Raw genomic sequence first — 19,015 nt, forward strand, 5'->3', positions numbered from 1 at the left:
CCAGTCTTTTCTTAATTCTCCCAAAGTTTGTTACCTGCACAAATGAGGCATCGACACTTCTTTACATTGTCCTGTCCTTGCTTATAAAGCATGTATTTTCTTCCTACACCTTGTCATCCTTTTCCATACTCCATTAGCGCTTTTTTTTTTTTCTTTTAAGGGCCTCAAAATTAAGATCAAGAGTACCATCAGTTTTGATATAGCGCCTGTTTTGAAAATCCTTGTGGTCCAACGTGATTGATCTATCAGGGAACAATTTGAGCATAACACAAATTCTATGTTTGCTTACACAGTTTTGTCTGCAAGAAATTCTAGGTGAGCACAGAAAACTGCACCCAATGGAATCCAGTCACATAGGAAGAAACAAAACACACACCCACACCCACCTCAAACATCTATTAGCTACTTTGTTGTTGTTGTTGTTGTTAGGTGCCCTCAAGTCAGTTCCCACTCGTTGCGACCCTACGTACAACATAACGGAACACTGCCAGGTCCTGTGCCGTCTCACAATCCTTGCTACATTCGAGTTCACTTTTGCAGCCTCTTTGTCAATCCGTTTTGTTGAGTCGTACTCTTTTTCTCTGGCCCTCTCCTTTACCAAGCATGATGTCCTTCTCCAGGGACTGATCACTCTTGATAACATGTCCAAAGTATGTGAGATGAAGTCTCCCCATCCTCATTTCCAAGAAGCACTCTGGCTATACTTCTTCCCAGACAGGCTTGTTCATTCTCCTGGCAGTTCATAGTATATTCAATATTCTACACCAACACCATAACTCAAAGGCGTCAATTCCTCTTCAGTCTTCCTTATTCACTGTCCAGCTTTTGCACGCATATGAGGCAACGGAAAATTTCATGGTTTGGGTCAGGCGCACCCTAGGTGTCAAAGTGACATCTTCGCTTCCTAACACTTTAAAGATGTCTTTTGCAGCAGGTTTGCCCAATGCAATATGTCATTTGATTTTCCAACTGCTGCTTCCATGAGCGTTGATTGTGGACCCAAGTAAAATAAAATCCTTGACCACGTCAATCTTTCTCCACTTATCATGATGTTACTTATTGGCCCAGTTGTGAGGATTTTTATTTTCTTTTTGTTAAGGTGTAATCCATACTGCAGTCTTCACTTTTAGCAAGCAAAGCTGGGTCATCTACATATTGCAGGTTATTAATGTGTCTTCCTCCAATCCTGATGCCCCTTCTTCAGATAGTCCCGCTTCTCAGGTTATTTGCTCAGTGTATGGATTGAATAAACCAAAAAAACCCCAAACCCGTTGCCGTGGAGTCAATTCCGTCTCATAGTGACTCTATAGGACAGAGTGAACTGCCCCATAGAGTTTCCAAGGAGCACCTGGCACATTCGAACTGCCCACCTTTGGGTTAGCAGCCATAGCACTTAACCACTACGCCACCAGGGTTTCCACAGATTGAATAAGTATGATGAAAGAATGTAACCCTGGACACACACCTTTCTTGATTTTAAACCATGCAATATCCCCCTGCTACTTTACTGCCTGTTTTATGAACCACACCCATTCAGATCTAGCATCACAACTTTTAGTCCAATAACCTTCTTTCCAACACTTCTCAATAACTCATAAGCCTAAACCCTTCCAATGCTCACTTCCGCTACCAAACTGCAGGTCCTCTTCAAGGTAAACAGCCATATTTATTGCAGTATTTAAGTATTTTTTTAACCATGTAACACGTGTCAAACTTTATTGCCATTTTTATTAGGTTCCTATCTTCATGTGTCATTAATAAAATTTTTGAGTGGTGTGCTCTAACCCCATTTTTCCCATAAGCCCTGCAGATTTCATAGCCTGATTATGCGTAGTGAGGTGATTCTTTGGACACATATGTTGTGTTATAGCAAAAATGACTGTATTTCAAAATTACAAACTAGCATACCACTATGCTGCTAACAATGCATTTGAAGTTTTAACAGACACTAAATTTCTAAAATCCTTGCTAGAGATTTATGTTTTTCATGAATAAATAGGAAAACTAGAAAGGATATGGCTTTTACATGTAATGAATTTGTGTTACTAGATGAACCTTTATAAAAAATGAATAAAATTCAGGTCTTTATAAAAAATATGGCTACGGTCACAGAAGAAGCTAACTCCTGCCTCATCTGTGAACACACTGTGGTATGGTAAGAAGTTCAAAACTTTTCTAAATCGGAAGCCAGGTGTTCACCTACTCTTACTTTCAGACTTCCCTCTTGATGTTTTAATGTGTATTTCTAGACCAGTGGTTCTCAACTGGGGGTGATTTTATCTATCAGGGGACATTTGGCAATGCCCAAGAACATTTCTGGTTGTCACAATCTGTGGAAACCCTGGTGGTGTAGTGGTTAAGTGCTATGGCTGCTAACCCAAAGGTGGGCAGTTCGAATCTGCCAGGTGCTCCTTGGGCATCTACTAAGTAGAGGCCAGAAATGCTGCCAAGCATCCAATAACCTCACATCAAAGATTATCTAGCCCAAAAGGTTGGTAGTGCTAGGCTGAGAAGCCCTGTGCTAGATTATTATAACCTTCTAACTACACCCTCTCCTCACTTACTGACATGGTTAGGTTCCAAAGACCAAGTCATTATGTGAAATCAGCATTTTGCAAAAATGGAGAATGACCACATCAGACCACAAAATGGCAGATGGCTACACATCATTACATAACTGCCAAACCACTGAGAATCATGGCCTAGCCAAGCTGACACATAACCTTAACCATCACAGCCAGTGTTGCTCTCACCTTGCACCTTGGCATTCGTTGCTATCAGACATACATCATTAATGTGCAAGATAGATAGTACATTTTTTTACTATTGTGAATGTGAAATGTTGGATAATAAGATAGGTGATAAGTGAGGAGAAAGTATACTAACTACTGAATAAATAACTTTTATTATGTCTTTGTGTTCCTGTTTTTTTTTCCAGAGACAATAAAAACAGGAAACAATAGCATTTAAGTGTACAGGTTCTAGAACCAGACTACCTAGATTCGAATCCCATGTCCTTGACTTATTAGCTATGTGACTCTGGGCAATTTACTTAACTTCTCCATGCCTCAATTTCCTCAACCGTAAAATGGGGCTAATAACAGTACCTAGGTCACAGGTTGTGTTTATTCTTTTACTTATTCAACATATATATATATATAAAAAGATAAAATATACAAGAAATTGTTCTGGGGATAGCAGTGAACAAAACATAAAGCCCTTGCCCTTATGGAACTTACTCTCTACTGGAGATATTTATGAAGATTCAAGGACCCAACAGCATAAAGCCCTTAGAACATGGCCTGGAACAAAATAAGTCCTTGATAAATGTTATTTATTATTTTTATGGACTGCAGGACTTTGAATATATGTAGTCATTATCAGAATAGCAATTAACCAACTATTTATATACAGTTGAAATTAGTACCTACCAAAATAATTATTTAAAACTCATGTTAACCCAGTACTCGTATTTACTGTAAAAGAGTAAAATTAGTTGTGATCTCTCTTGGTTTTCATAATTCTCGAATATCAGTTGTGTTTTTATGCTAGCAAAGGCAGTATGAGAGAAGGTTCTTAAATAGTGACAAGCAACGCTTTAAAAAGAAAAAAAAAAGGACTTCACTATTCCACTGAGTTCAGAGCTAAAGGAAATAGGTCATATTCACAAGCTCCATCTGGGGGTCATGCTCTCTACAAAAGCCCAGATAAAAAGACTGAATCAATGCCATTTTTAGAAAAGATATCAAGCAACTGACAAATAGCAACAGAAATTGCCAGTTCCTTGGCATTGCGTCCTCTTCACTATTTCTTACCAGAGATTTAATCATTTACTATAGCTAGAAGATGGAATGAAAGACCTGCTTCTTTAAAGCTTCTATAGAACCACTACATTCAATAATAATTTGGTTTTAAAGGAATTCAAGACAAAGAAAAGTGTGCATATTAAATGGTATATATTCCCACCAAATTACACAACAAATTAAAAATGACATGTCTACGAATTGACTCGAAGGCAGTGGGTTTTTGGGTTTTTTTTTTACCCTAGATAGAAGACAAATTCATTAGTCTATCTAATTCCTTTTCAAATCTTATAATGTTTATGGACCAAATAATGAATTATGGAGGTAACCGTACCAGAAAATCTCAGCTAAACTGTGCTACTATTTATAAGGACAGAACTTAATTCTCAGCTTTCTGGTTGTTGTTGTTTGCCAATGAATCAATTCCGACTCACAGAGACCCTATATAACAGAATAAGATAAAACTGCCCCATAGGGTTTCCTAGGCTGTAATCTCTATGGGCAGCAGTTTGAATCTGCCAGGTGCTCCCTGGAAGCTCTACGGGGCAGTTCTACTCTGTCATATAGGGTTGCTATGAGTCGGAATCAACTTGACAGCAGCAGGTTTGGTTTTCTGATTTAATCTTTATGGGAGCAGATCGCCAGGACTTTTCTCCTGGGGAGTGGCTGGTGGGTTGGAACTGCCAACCATTCTTTCAGTCAGTAGCTGAGTGCTTAACCACTGTGCCACCGGAGCTTTCTGGTAGCTCAGATAAAAAGGGAAAGGTGATGAACTACACAGCTCCTATATTCCATTACACGAAGCAGAGTGGCAACTCCAAGTGGCAGGTGAATAACTTTATTTAAGAATAACTAAACTGAATAGCGGCAGTCTGAAAATAGGAGATGCTGATATTTGTGCTCTTTGTAGGGTCAGTGAAGTAAGACACTTTTTGTGCAGTCCACATGGCTACAGTCTTCCCTCAGCAGGACGCTTATAAAGGAGGGTGCCAATGACATTCCTAAGAAAATACCACAACCACACCAAAACAAAAACCAGATGCTTAAGATACACAAAATGTACATTTCAAGTATAAATCCCAATAAAATAAGTTTAGAAACATAAAGAGAGACACCAAGAATTTTTCGTTACCACGGTATTTCAAATTTCCAGTTACCAGTGAAAATGAAGTAACTACTTCATTTTTAATAAAGTGCCACTTTAAACCACACAGGGAAGGAAATTAAAGTATTCAACACAATTAACCATGACCCGACAAATGAAATCCGGTGTTAAAACTCCTGTGATCCAACAATAAGACCATTAACTTTGCAACTTTTGTTGAGCGCAAAATATAAACCTTCTATCTGACATTTATACGTAAGTAAAGTGCCCTTATATGTTCTTTAGAACATCTGGAGTTGTTTGATTTTTCAAAAATGAATCTAGTATTAAGAGTGCTAAAATAAAAAATTAAAGCGATGCCACATATAATAATTCTGTAAATGACATTATATTCACTGAACCAAGTATGAAAACGAGCTATTCCTGATTTAACAATAAGGACATTTGCTATTTCATGGTGATATGATGGTTCAGGATTGCTTAATGTGGCAGCACTGCCATCTTTACCGGGTTGGTCTGTCTGTTTTAGGCAGGTACCCTTAGAGTCCCAAACTGGCTGCAGTAGTTTGAAGTATCATAGGCAGGCCACAAAGTCCAGAGGTAAAAGGCAAGTTTTCCTTTAGCTGTCCCTTTTTTAAAAGTTTCCCCAAAACACGCTGGTCATCTTTCTCTGTAATCTCATTAGCCATAGATGTGGGGGGGTGGGGGGTGGGGGGGGTGGGGGTGGAATCCATGCCTAATTCAATCACTGGCAAAGAAACAAGACCAATACGGTGAGCTTACACCAGCTAAGGAGCCCTGGTGGCGAAGTGGTTAAGAGCTCGGCTGCTAACCAAAAGATCGGCAGTTTGAATCCACCAGCCACTCCTTGGAAACCCTCTGGGGCAGTTCTACTCTGCCCTACAGGGTCACTATGAATCGGAACTGACTCAACGGCACATGACAACACCACCAGTTAAGACTCATGATTTTGTGTGCAGCCCACATAGAGAAAAGTGAATAAAATGAGGTTAGGTTAAAATATCAAGGAACAAGGGGAAGCTAAGGGACCAACATCACATTATCCTTACAGAAAGCAACTAACATACGGCCCAAAGAAAATACTTGGAATAGCATATTCAAAGATAGATTTCTGTTATCCTGGTAAAAGAGGAAAATGGTTTTCCAAATTCTTCCTTGTGAGGATTCTGGGAACTTAAAAGAGGGCGATTTAATCTGATTTTAAAGAACTCTGGAGGTTTCATTTCTTTCTTCAAAAAGACTTAAAAATTTGTTTTTTAGCCAGTTAACAACTATGTATTGGCTACTTCTTAGTACTGCAGTTCTTCCCTGTGGTGGGAGTACTTTTTTTATTGTTTCTAAAAAAAAAAACCCAAAAAACCTGTTGCTGTTGAGTCAATTCTGACTCACCCAGAAAAAACACAGTGACCCTATAAGACAGGGTAGAACTGCCCCACAGAGTTTCCAAGTAGTGGTTGGTAGATTTGAACTGCCGACCTTTTGGCTAGCAGCCGTAGCACTTAACCACTACGCCACCAGGGTTTCCGAAAAGGTCAGCAGTTCAAATCCACCAGGTGCTCCTTGGAAACTCTATGGGGACGGTTCTACCCTGTCCTATAGGGTCACTATGAGTTGGAACCGACTCGACGGCAATGGGTTTGGTCAGGTTTTATTATTGTTTCTAACCTTTATTTCACAGGTTACTCCAGTGACCACTTTAATACAAAATCCACTGAATTTTTTAATTCAAAAAATAAAAAATAAAAACATGGAATTTGCATATTGTAGTAACAGCTAACACAAGTTTTCCAAGTAATCTGTTAGAGTCAGACAAAAGCAAGATTTATTAAGTAGTGTGCTGTGGTAGTAGCATGTAGTAGCTGTGGCAACATGGTAGAAAATTTATCCACTATACACAAAAATAATATGCATTTTAGAAAACTGTCTCCAGAAGAGATTTTATTTTCATTGTTTCTTATTAAATTCAGATGCAAATCCATCTGAGTGATTTGTTCTGAATCATGCATTTCTCGTATGGGAATGAGAGAAGGATTTAATTTAGTTTAAGAAAAACAAGCTAGCATAGTGGTTTGGCAGCTACAGTCTGGAAACTCTTCTGGGAACCCTGGTAGCAAAGCCAGTGTCATGACTTGGACTTCTACAAAGGCCCAACCCTCAAGTGCTGCCACATAGCCATGATGCTATTAAACAGGAGCAGGCAGAAGAGGTAGGGAAACTATGGTAATTACTGCATTTCTCAAATTCAGGTAGAAAACAGCTCATACGTGTGCTTACTCTCTGCTATTTTCAGTACTTTCCCATGCAAACCAAAGAGAGTACTGTACTTGTCTGGATTCTCAATTTGGCCTTGGTTTCATTACACTATGAAACAATTATACTCTCCAGCTTATTTTCAAACTGAAGAGGTTTTATCAATAGAAAAAATAAAGCTGCTGTCTTACCGCATCGAGACTAAAACAATAAAACCTAATTAGGTTTAAAAAACCTGTTTATAGCAGTGACTCAGTTATTAAAACAACTGGTTCAAAGTAATTTAAAAAATATTATTAAACATAAAGTTCATTAATATTATACATAAAGAAATAACTATTTTCATTTTAATAAAAGGGAGGAAAATGTTACTATGTTCAAATCTGGCTGTCACAATGACTGATTCTTCAACTTATTTTTAAACTGAAAATATATGCTGGCACAGAAAAGTGTGCCACAACTAAAGGCAATGTTTTAAGAAGAAAAGCACTAAAAGCATTCTGCTTCTTTTTGAGAGAAATTGAATTCTTGAGCCTTAATCATATGAAGAAATAACCACTGAGTAAGCAATTTAAAATAAGGTAATTTTTTGCAAAACATGGAAAGTATATATTTCCTTTCCCCACATTTAGTTTTAAATGCCACTTGCCTTTAACTAACTGCTTCCAGACATCCAGTTCAGACCTCAGTGATTCATTTACCCACCATCTACAAATTTTCCTTAAGGTCTTAACCCCTTATCTTCTACCCTTTCTCCTCTCATCATTTAGAAAGTAGATAATCTCAAATTTCTTGGGGAAAAAGAAAGCACTCAAGTGTGGGCACCTCAGTGATCCTCACCCTCAGAGGTAAATATCACAACAACGGCTGCCACTAGCACACCTGTGGTCACACACTACATGAAACCTGAAAACCCTCAGAGATCGTTTGAGGTAGGTGTTATTATCCTCACTTTATAAAAGAGTAAGCTGAGGTAGGTTCAAAGCATTCAGAAAGTCACATGGCAAGTACGAGATGACTCCAAAACTAATGCTTCTTCCTTATAATCTCTCCACCTCTCAATAGCTGCCCTTCCTTGACTCTTATCATAGCCAATGACTTTTCAGTTCCATCCTTCATCTTCCCCCATGTTTCTGTTCAGTGGTACTAAATTAGAACAAAACAGGAAAAAAAACAAAACAAAAAAAACAACAAAAAGCAGACTTTCCTCACAGGCTCTTCCCTTTTTTCATGGCCATCAAATGAAGCTCAGGGAACATGCATCCTCCCCTTGCTGTCCCTCTTCTTACCTCCTTCCATCTTACTACCCAGCATCACTACAGTATCATTTCTATCTGAATTACAGTAAAAAAACCTTTTCCAATTCGAATTTAATTTCAAACTCAATACCTTTTTTTCATCTTCCTCTCCTCTGAGGCTTCACAATCATTTACCACTCTTAGTCAAGCTATTTGACTCATAAAACCACTACCCCAAATCAAAACCCACTGTCGTCAACTCATTGCAACCTTCTAGGACCCTAGAGGACACGGTCGAACTGCCCCATAGGGTTTCCAACACTGTACATCTTTATGGAAGCAGACTGCCACAACCTTCTCCCGTGGAGTGGCTGGTGGGTTAGAATTGCCAACCTTTTGGTTAGTAGCTGTGTGCCTAATCGTTGGGCCACCAGGGCCCCCTAAAATTATCACAACAGATTTATAAATGTTACCACACATTTCCCCAATTACAGGTATCAAAGAATAACAACAATGTTCAGGAATGGAAAATCTTGCTTGACCCAAACAGAAGAAGTAGCCTAAACCTGAACGGAAAATATGAGATGTAGCACTCCAAGTACAAAGCTGAATGCATCACTTATAAATTATACTCAAAGCAAATGCCTAAAATAATTTAGCTAATTCTTTCATTTTTGGTGGGTTTATAATCCATTTAGCTTATTCTGAACTTAAGATTTTCTTAAATGGAAAGGTAAACTGTCATTATGTTGTTAAACAGAATGTGATTCTTAGAATGTACACTAATTCACCAATACATTTTCTGCCTTCTGCTAAACGTTCAAGAATTAAGTGATGTTTCTGACTGCCACCCAGGAATCACCCTGTGAAAGCGGACAGCTGATGAATCCTAAACACTGTCTTAGTTCAGGTTCTTATATGCCCAGACTCTTTTAACAACGTCCTAACTCACCACTTTGTAAGCAGGCTCTCCTCCATTTAGTCCATCACCCATGCTAAGCATCAGCTTCCTTCTGTAAAATGGGGGAAAAAAAATAACTCTGCCACACCTGGACCCAGTAAAGTGCTCAGTAAATATTAGCTGAATTTGAATCTGGTAGCAGAGCTATTAGCTTTCTTGCAAAAAGTAAAATGATATCATTTCTTTGCTTTAAGAAGTTGTTGACTCTCTCCAGTACCTATAATGTGGAATACAATGGTTTGCATACAACTATAACAGAGTAGATAAGGAATACTGATATTCTGATCTACAGAAAAAAAAAAAAAGCACTTACAAGAGTTGTATGTAATTTTAAAATAAAACTAAGTAGAAACATGTCAGTAGTCAGAAAAATTATTCGTGGCATTTAAAAGGAATAATGTGGCATTTAAAAAATATATAACTGGAATTCCATTAATTCAGACAACTCTGCTACTCCCCAATGAATGCTAATTAGTAATGTTTTACTACAATAGGCATAAAACAGAACTTTACAATACCACTAGGAAGGAAGCAAACAGCAAATTAGAAAAGTTAAATTTAAGCATAGTCTCTTTTGTATGTGGTCATATGCTACTTTAAAAAGTTATCCTAATTCTAATTTACACATAAATTGGAGTACAAATTATCATATTACAGGTGAAACACATTCTTTCCAATGGAGTCAAGCTGACAGAATAGCTCAATACAAATACAAAAAAAGCTGATCATTTATTATTCATCATTGCACAGTATTTATCATTTCAGATGCTGCATGAGCTTCACCTAAACAATCATTTCAAGAACAAAAAGATAAGTCAAATGATGCCTCTATGAAACAAAGCCCCCCAAAAAACCCACTGCTGTCGAGTCGATTCCGACTCATGGCGACTCTATACGACAGAGCAGAACTGCCCAGTAAGAGCTTCCAAGGAGCGCCTGGCAGATGGTTTTATTTTTAAAAAGTAGAATTTCTTTCAAAATGGTTATATTGACTTAATACTTTTATTCATTCAATATGAGTCGGGCAGTAGGGATATTGCCTTAATAACATTATTACAATAATAGCAAATAAATGGTAATAAACACAAAGTACTATTACAAAGTAAAAGGAAAACCAAAAAAACCAAACTCGATTTACTGAGTAAATTCCGATTCATAATGACCTTATAGGGCAGAGCAAAACTGCCCCATAGGGCTTCCAAGGCTGTAATCTTTATGGAAGCAGGCTGCCACATCTTTCTTCTGCAAACTAAAAAGAAAGGGAGAGAAATGAGGGATTGATCTTGCCTACAAAGAGCAGCAAAGGCATCACAGAAGTGGCTGCCATTTGAAACGAACGGGAATAGTCAGATGTAGCTAGAGTTTAGCACAGGCTGAGTGAGGGGGCACAGAACCAGGCTGAACATTGGGGCTCTGAAAAACAATACATTTATGCACATAAAATTTATAATAATACAGTATACTTCTTATTCTATTTCACTTCGATTTCAAAATAATGCATTTTTAAAAACGCTAAAAAGGTCCAAACAGCGCAATGCTCTTACATGACGCACACGGCACTTAATTAAGGCTTAGTTTAGTCAACAAATCATTATCCCCAAACACTGAGAAATTTCTCACTCACAGATGAGCAGGAGTGGGATAGAAATGTGACCCAAAATAGCAGGCCCACTTCCCACAGCAGAGACAAAGAAAGAGTGAGAAGAACAGGCACTGACTAGCGACCTGAGGACAATCCAGTGGCCCAGGCAGGGCACGGTGATGGCAGTATTTTACCCCTGAGACATACGACCCTCTAACAGAGCAGAGAAGGCCACGGCATGCTATCACTTGGCCAGACAACTGGCAGGTTTTGACCATCAGAGTGAAAATAGAATCTCTCCAAAACAAATTATCAAGGTATCCTTCTCACTCATTTAACATAATCAATCAATTCATTTATTCATGCTCAAAAATTTATTTAAGCATCTAGTATTCACAAGCTGTTGTGCTGTTCACCATTAGGAAACAAAAACATAGTTGAAAGCTATAACCGACCAGCTGCTGTTGAGGCAATTCCAACTCATCATGACCCCGTAAGGGGCTTAAAGAATATTGTTGAATCTGAGTTTGCTAAGTTAAATTTCAAATTCAGAGGAGAAGACAATTACACTTTTCTATGAGGCTATATAGTATTGATGGAAAGGGTAACTCTCAAAGCATACCTTACTCATTAGAAAACAGACAACTGCTGTTCTCTATGGCTTTAGACCAGGACAAAGCTTTTATGTCAATTTCCGATCCCCCCCAGCTCTGCTCATCACCCTCCTCCTCCTTTTTTGCCAGATTTAATTTCCTGTTCATTCAAAAAAGTTTAAATAGCTTCTCTTCACATGAGCTTTTTAGTAGCATTTAGGCCAATGACCCCTGATGTCATAATGTCTGAAAAACATCTTTGTTTAAAATGCATACTGAAATGCAAAAAATATTCCAATTCATAATTATGACAGTAACCAACTGATTAATCTTGAAATTCGTGCTATTTTAAAACCATGTTAAAATGCTTGAAGTGTATTCAAGATAAATTTTTAAAGGGAATACAAGTATTCATGAGTTATCTATACACTTAAATTTTCTAGCTTTGGGCAGAATCTTAGCTGGAAGCTGAAAATTCTGCAACTTAAGGGAAAACGTGACCTTGAATTAAGGCTGTCAAATCAAACAAACTTGAAACCTTACTTCTATAAAAGTATGCTTCTAAAAATAGAAGCAGCATAATTGTCATAGTATGAGGTCATTATTAATTCCTCCAATCTGATATCTTTGTACATTCACATACAAAAAGCTGATTTAGATAATTTCCTTTCAATATGCAAATTTATTCACATAAAAATATGTATAGCAAGACTTAGTATTTAATTGCTTCATAAAACTGAAGTGAAAATATTTAACATATTTATTCAGAATTTCCTGACCTAGAGTTAAAAAGTAGAAAGTACATAAGTAAGTTTTAAGAGAGAACTTTGTTTGAAAATTCCCCTAAAAGACCCTGAAATCCCAAAGCTGCTACTGACCCTGAATGAAAAGAATTATGCAAGAAATGATAAAAGGCTTCAGTGTGTATAATTAAAATATCACTCATTCACTCAAAATGTAGTAAAAAAGTTATAAGCAAAATAGCTATGTCCTCACCACCAAATTCTTACCAACAAAACCTACTTTCCACACTAATGCTTTCAAAACAAGTAAATCGATTTATGTATTTCAATTCAAAGAGACATAAATTAATATTGTCAATAAAATCTTCAAAAGCCATGTTGTACAGCCTTCAAAAGCAGTGGCAGTAGTAACTTGCTTAATTCTTTAAGTGCTAAAATACTGTCTACAATAATCTCCTCCCATTATATTGCTCTTAAATTTTAGGTTAATAACGCATCGTGGCACTAAAATGGTCCAAATAATTAAAGAATTAAATATCAACAGTGTCAACTAATTGTTAATTAGTTTAGACCAGTACTGGGTAGAATCAATACAAGAAGCCCTGATGGTGCAGTGGTTAAACTCCTAGCTAGCTGCTAAACAAAAGGTTGGCAGTTCGAAGCTGCCAGCCGCTCCACGGAAGAAAGATGTGGCTGCCAGCCACTCCCCGGGAGAAAGATGTGGCAGTCTGCTTCTGTAAAGATTTACAGCCTTGGAAACCCTATGGGGGGAGTCCTACTCTGTCCTCTTGTGTCTCAATGAGTTGAAACTGACTCAACAGCAATAGGTTTAGTATTAATACACTTCTAAAAAAAACACTATACAATGAATATTATTAGTATCTCCATAGGAATTTTTTGGAAATTATTCATTTTATTCTCTCAAAAAAAAAAATCTCAAGCTTCTTCTCTGAGTTAAAAAATAAAAAATAAACAAGGTAAACACTTTAAAAATCTTTAGGCTTTGAAGCAATTCGTGACTACTATGTAGTTAGTTAGGTAGCTTAAAGCTAAGGAGAGACTAAAGGGGAAGGCATTTCCAAGATCCACATCTTAAAATGTCCCAATTGTTTGAAAACATAGTAACAATATTTAAAGTTGTACAACAATAGTTATGGGAACATTTATAATATGCAACTCATCTGCAGCGAGTACTGTGCCTGGCAGGAAGGCTACAGAATTACCACAGGATCGTTAGCTGAGGAAAAAAGGACTACTCTTCATTTAGCCATTACCTACTTATTATTAATACATAGAAGTAACAAGGATTACTCACCAGTCTTCATCAAAATCACATTCTTAAAGACACATTCAACTACAGGCAAAAAAGATACTGGAATAACAAAATGAGTCAACTCCTTTGTCTTTCAGCGGCTCCCAAATGAGCACTATGGGGACTAAGCACTCAGGAAACGTTCCGTGGTTTTCAGGCTGGCCTGCCACTCTGGAAGTCTGACACCAAACTGACGTCACGCACTAACAAGTCATCGCAGCCGCAAATTAAGGCAGCTTCTCCAGGAAGAATTTGTTGTGATTATGCATGCCTTCCAGCCATAAAAGTAAAGTATGATTTCAATTCCCCTAAAACTGGCATATAGTACAGTGCAAAATACCAGGATATATGGTTGTAAAGAGCTTTTAAAATTTAGTGAGAATTTCAAAATAATGTTATCCTCAAGAAAATAGATATTTCCTGTCAGAAATGTAAGCATATCAATTAAAATGATTTCTTTCAAAACATTTTTGTTGTTTCCAAAGTTGAAAATACTTGTTTACAAAATTCAACCAATAAAAGACATAAGGCAGGCTGAAATTGCGTGGAATTTCACCACCCAGAAATGATAATAATGATGGTAGCTCAGATTTACTGTCAAGGACTTTACAAACTCAGCTGAGTATCATCACCCAGAGAGAGAGAGGTTCTGTAATGATCCTGATTTTACTGAAGAAACTGAATGAAGTGCAGAGCAGTTACAAAACTTGCCCATGGTTATATTGCTAAAAAGTGACAGAGCAGAATTCAAATCCAGGCAGAATGTCACCACTGTTCATACATTTGATCACTAAGCTATACTAACTAGCAGCAGAGATGCAGCTATTTACATTTTGGTGAACATACTTTTAGACCAGAGTTTCTATTCAACACATGGAAACTCTGGTGGTGTGGTGGTTAAGAGCTACAGCTGCTAACCAAAAGGTTGGCAGTTCAATTCCACCAGGTGCTCCTTGGAAACTCTATGGGGCAGTTCTACCCTGTCCTATAGGGTCATTATGAGTCAGAATCGATTCGACGGCAATGGTTTTTTTTGTGTTCAACACATGGGAGTCAAACTATACATGATGTTTTGCAACATGCTTTCTTCATTCAACAATGTGCCATGGACAGCTTTCACTATCAGTAACTACATTTCTAACTTATCTTTTTTTTTAAAAAAAAATATTTATTTTGTTGTTGTGTTGAGAATACAGGATTCCCCCACTACCCAAAGGTAGGGGGTTCCAACGAAACCTTTTGTAAGCTGAAGTGATGTAAAGCTAAGAAGTGTTTACCATTAATTTATAGGGGAAAAATGTTTTAGTGTTTCTAGACCCAAAAGATAATTTACCAACCACACCAAATAACACATAAAACCCAGGTGGGAGCTGTGGAAGATGCCCCTGGAGGGGAGCGCAGCCCAAGACCGGTGGAGCGCACCCCGGGGTCATCAGAAGCATGGAACAATTTATTAGGCCTATTAACTGGGATGACCCACGAAACCAAGACCATAAACCTCCAAATCAAGAAGCCAGTTGTACTTAGGAGCGGAACTGCTGGGTCTAACTTCTCCTTTTTTGATGGCTGCCCGTAACAATTATCTAAACCTGTTTTCTGTGGGGTGCTTACTTTTCAATTTTTTGCTATAATGAACAAAACTTAACGTATGTCACCGTCCAGACATCTTTGTGGTTTTCTGTGTTTACCTTTGTAGGATCATTGTTTGAAGTGGGATGAATAGGTCAAAAGGTGTGAATATTTTCAACATTTACACACACTGTCCTCCAAAAAGAGGTGTCCATTTACATTCACACTTCAAAGCATGAGACTTCTCAGTTCCACAAATCCTTGACCACGCTAGGTTTTGACAAATATTTTTCTTTTTTGCAAACAGAAAATGCACACCACTGCACCGTTCCAATGCGTGTGTGTATGGTGGGAGGGGAGGCAATGGTAGCTCAGTGGTAGAATTCTTCTCTTACATGCATGAGACCTGGGTTTGATTCTTAGCCAGTGCACCTCAAGTGCAGCTACCGCCTGTCTGTCAGTGGAGGCTTGTGTCTTAGTTACCTAGTGCTGTTATAACAGAAATACCACAAGTAGACGGCTTTAACAAAGAGAAATTTATTTCTTCATGGTAAAGTAGGCTAAAAGTCCAAATTTCGGGTGTCAGCTCCAAGGGATGGCTTTCTCTCTTGGCTCTGGAGGAAGGTCCTTGTCATCAATCTTCCCCTGGTTGAGGAGCTTTTCAGCCACAGGGACCCCAGGTCCAAAGGATGCACTCCGCTCCCTGTGCACTTTCATTGTGGTATAAGGTCCCCAATTCTCTGCTTGCTTCCCTTTCCTTTTATCTCTTGAGAGAGAAAAGGTGGTGAAGGCCACAACCCAAGGAAACTCCCTTTACAATGGATCAAGGAGTAACCCAGTGTTACAATTCCACTGTAATCCTCTTAACATAAAATTACAATCACAAAATGGAAGACAACCACACAATACTGGGAATCATGGCCTAACCAAGTTGATACACACATTTTTGGGGGGACATAGTTCAATCCATGACCGCTTGTATGTTGCTATGATGCTGAACAGGTTTCAGGGGAGCTTGCAGACTAAGACAGACTAGGCCTGTCAATCTACTTCTGAAAACTCAGCCAAAGAGAACTATAGATCACAACAGTTAGAATGCATTGTACATGGAGTTGCAATGAGTCAGGAGCAACTCTGTGGTAGCTAACGACAAAAATGTGTGTGTGTATGACAAAGAGAAAGTGAGGGAGATGGTGGGGGGAGCTGGGAGAAAGAGAGAGAGGCATCTTTCCATGTGCCTATTCACATGGGAGGCAGCCCAGCATAAGGCCTAAGAGAAAGCACTGGGCCTGAGTTCAAGCCCTGCTCCTCTTCTCAACAGCTGTCTGACCAGAGACAAGTTCCTTAGCCTATACGGGCCTCAATTTCCTTACATGGTATCTTGTTTATCTAGTGCTGCTTTAACAGAAATATCACAAGTGGATGTCTTTAATGAAGAGAAATTTATTCTTTCAGTCTAATAGGCTAGAAGCCCAAATTCAGGGCACCAGCTCCAGGGGAAGGCTTTCTCTTTCTGTCGGTTCTAGAGGAAGACCCTTGTCATCAAGCTTCCCTTGATCTAGGGGCTTCTCTGTGCAGGGACCCCAGGTCCAAAGGACATGCCCCACTCCTGGCACTATATTCTTTATTGTAAAAAGTCCTCATGTCTCTCTGCTTGCTTCTCTTTTATATCTCTGACTTAAGACACAACCAAACTTGTAGGTTGAGTTCTGCCTCATTAACATTACAGAGGTAGGATTTACAATACACAGGAAAATCCCCTCGGATGACAAAATGATGGATAATCACACAATACTGGGAATTAATGGCCTAGCTAAATTGACACATATTTTGGGGGGAAACAATTCAATCTATAACATATGGTAAATAAAGGTAACAATTTAATCCTCATGGGGTTTTTGTGGCAATTAAGTGAGAAAAACCACGTAAAGCAATTAGAACAGTGCCTACCACAGGGTAAGTAAATGTTAAATCACATCTAATGACTCTGACTATCTTTCTTCTAGCAGTTCAAGTCCTTTACCCAAAATGGTAAGTCTTAATAGAGTATGTACAATTTTATAAAATATATTGTAAATACTGTGTTAGAATGCTAACGACACAAAAATTTTCAAATACCTCAATCTAAGTCACCTTACAACAAAATCTAGCATGTAAGACAACTGGTATTAAAACATTCTTTTCATATGAAATGGCTATAACAGAATTAAAAATAGCATCTCAAGTTGAGAAAACAAATCGTCTCATCACGTAACTGGAAATATAGACAAGCAAGCCAACACAATTTGCTATAACCAGAGGGTCTGCATATGTTTTAGAAAAGTAGTGATTCATGATCTATTCCTATTTTTTTCAAAGTGAAGGTTTTGCTAGTTTCAATTATGTTCAGTTTAAACTCCTCACACTAAAAAAGAAAATAAATCCACTACTGAAAACATCAAAAAGAAATCAATGAAATAACCTTTTCCCAGCATTCTAAAGGCAAAGTACAGCCCTTTTCAAGAGACATGAATCTTAACAACCTATGAAGAGACAATATGAAAGTTAAAATGCAGTAAGCTTATTTTCCCCACCCCACCAACTAATTTGACCTTCTATTATATAACAAAACCTTCAACTGTTCTCACCAGATAGTTATAACAAACTTACTATGAAGGAAATTTTATTATTTTAGCAGATCTGGCTTAGGTGTATTCATTGTTGCATATGCAATAAAATTATCCTATCCAAAGGCAGACATTTTTCTAATAAAATAGCAGCATAATATGTTTGCATAACCACACAGAGGCATGGTGGTTCTGCACATGGCTGTCAGGAGAAAAACATAATGAAGCAGCAGAGGTCTGTCAAGAGACTCTGGAAGATTACAAGGGTTACTGAGATGTAACAAGCCTACCAAGAGTTTGGTTTTAGGAGTTGCCAGCATCCTGAGCCATTTCTCTAGAACCTGCCTCAAGGTCCAGCCCCTTTCATCTCCCACTGGCTGTTTACAGAGGACAATGACAGGCAAAGCATTGTGGTCAGGCAGTGGACATAAAAGAAGGAATAGGAACAAGATGATGCCCCTCCTTTCAAGGCCCTAACAGCCTGGAATTGAAAGTTTAATGGGGTAGAGAGAGCTGTACACAGATCATTATAACATAACCTGATTTGCAGAGCAAGTGGCTAAATGCCTGAGGGAATCTGGGAAGGCTTTACGAAGTAAATGACAGCTGACCTGCCCATTCCAAGATGAGATTTCAGTTAACAGTAACAGTAGTTCTAACAGCACAAATTTAAGATGTAATCTAAATTCTACACCTACAAAAGGTGCCCAGTTAACACAGAAACTATTCATTTAAAGAAAAGTCGAATACCAATGGGCAATTCTAACAAGTGCCTTATAAGATTTTGCCCAGCTCTTCCCAAATGTTAGTGATGGCTAGTCTACTTTTCTCAACTCTACCCAAAAAACGTTTTAGGAAAGAAAGCTGAGGTGGACTGAGGATACTCACTACTTTGTTGGAGCTAACAAAACTTCAGTTGTTGTTGTTGTTAGCTGCTCTTGAGTAGGCCCCTGGTTCCTGGCAACCCCAGAAACAATGGAACAAAATGTAGCTTAGTCTGCCACCTCCAAGATGAGTTGAGGATCAGACCATTGTGACTGATTGTGATTTCACTGACTTTTAGAAGTAGATCACTGGGGCCTTTCTTCCTAGTCTGCTTAGTCTGGAAGCTCTGCTTGAGATGCACTGGCCAGGAATTGAATCCTGGTCAGGAAATCCTAAATCTCAATGAATCCTGATTCTTTTTAAAGATATTTCTGCATTATGGAGCATGAGCCATGCTTCATTAGAAG

At 38.3% G+C, this 19,015-nt stretch overlaps 1 protein-coding gene across 29 annotated transcripts in view; it reads right to left on the reverse strand.

Moving 5' to 3' along the window:
* The window catches only part of PLEKHA5 (pleckstrin homology domain containing A5), a 258,711-nt gene that overhangs the window by 107,187 nt on the left and 132,509 nt on the right, over nucleotides 1–19,015 (reverse strand). The window contains exon 4 of one of the 29 annotated variants that reach the window (XR_010321883.1): nucleotides 9,370–9,430. The exons of 27 other annotated variants lie outside the window; for them this stretch is intronic. Coding sequence is in view for 1 of the 2 variants with exons in the window: in XM_064284515.1 (XP_064140585.1) it covers nucleotides 9,370–9,395 (26 nt within the window). In the remaining variant the exon portion in view is untranslated. Of the gene's footprint in view, nucleotides 1–9,369; nucleotides 9,431–19,015 lie in introns of those variants that run through there. One more of the 29 variants, XM_064284515.1, reaches the window with a different exon arrangement.

This window comes from Loxodonta africana, chromosome 4, assembly GCF_030014295.1.
Source record: "Loxodonta africana isolate mLoxAfr1 chromosome 4, mLoxAfr1.hap2, whole genome shotgun sequence".
NCBI classification, from domain to species: Eukaryota; Metazoa; Chordata; class Mammalia; order Proboscidea; family Elephantidae; genus Loxodonta; species Loxodonta africana.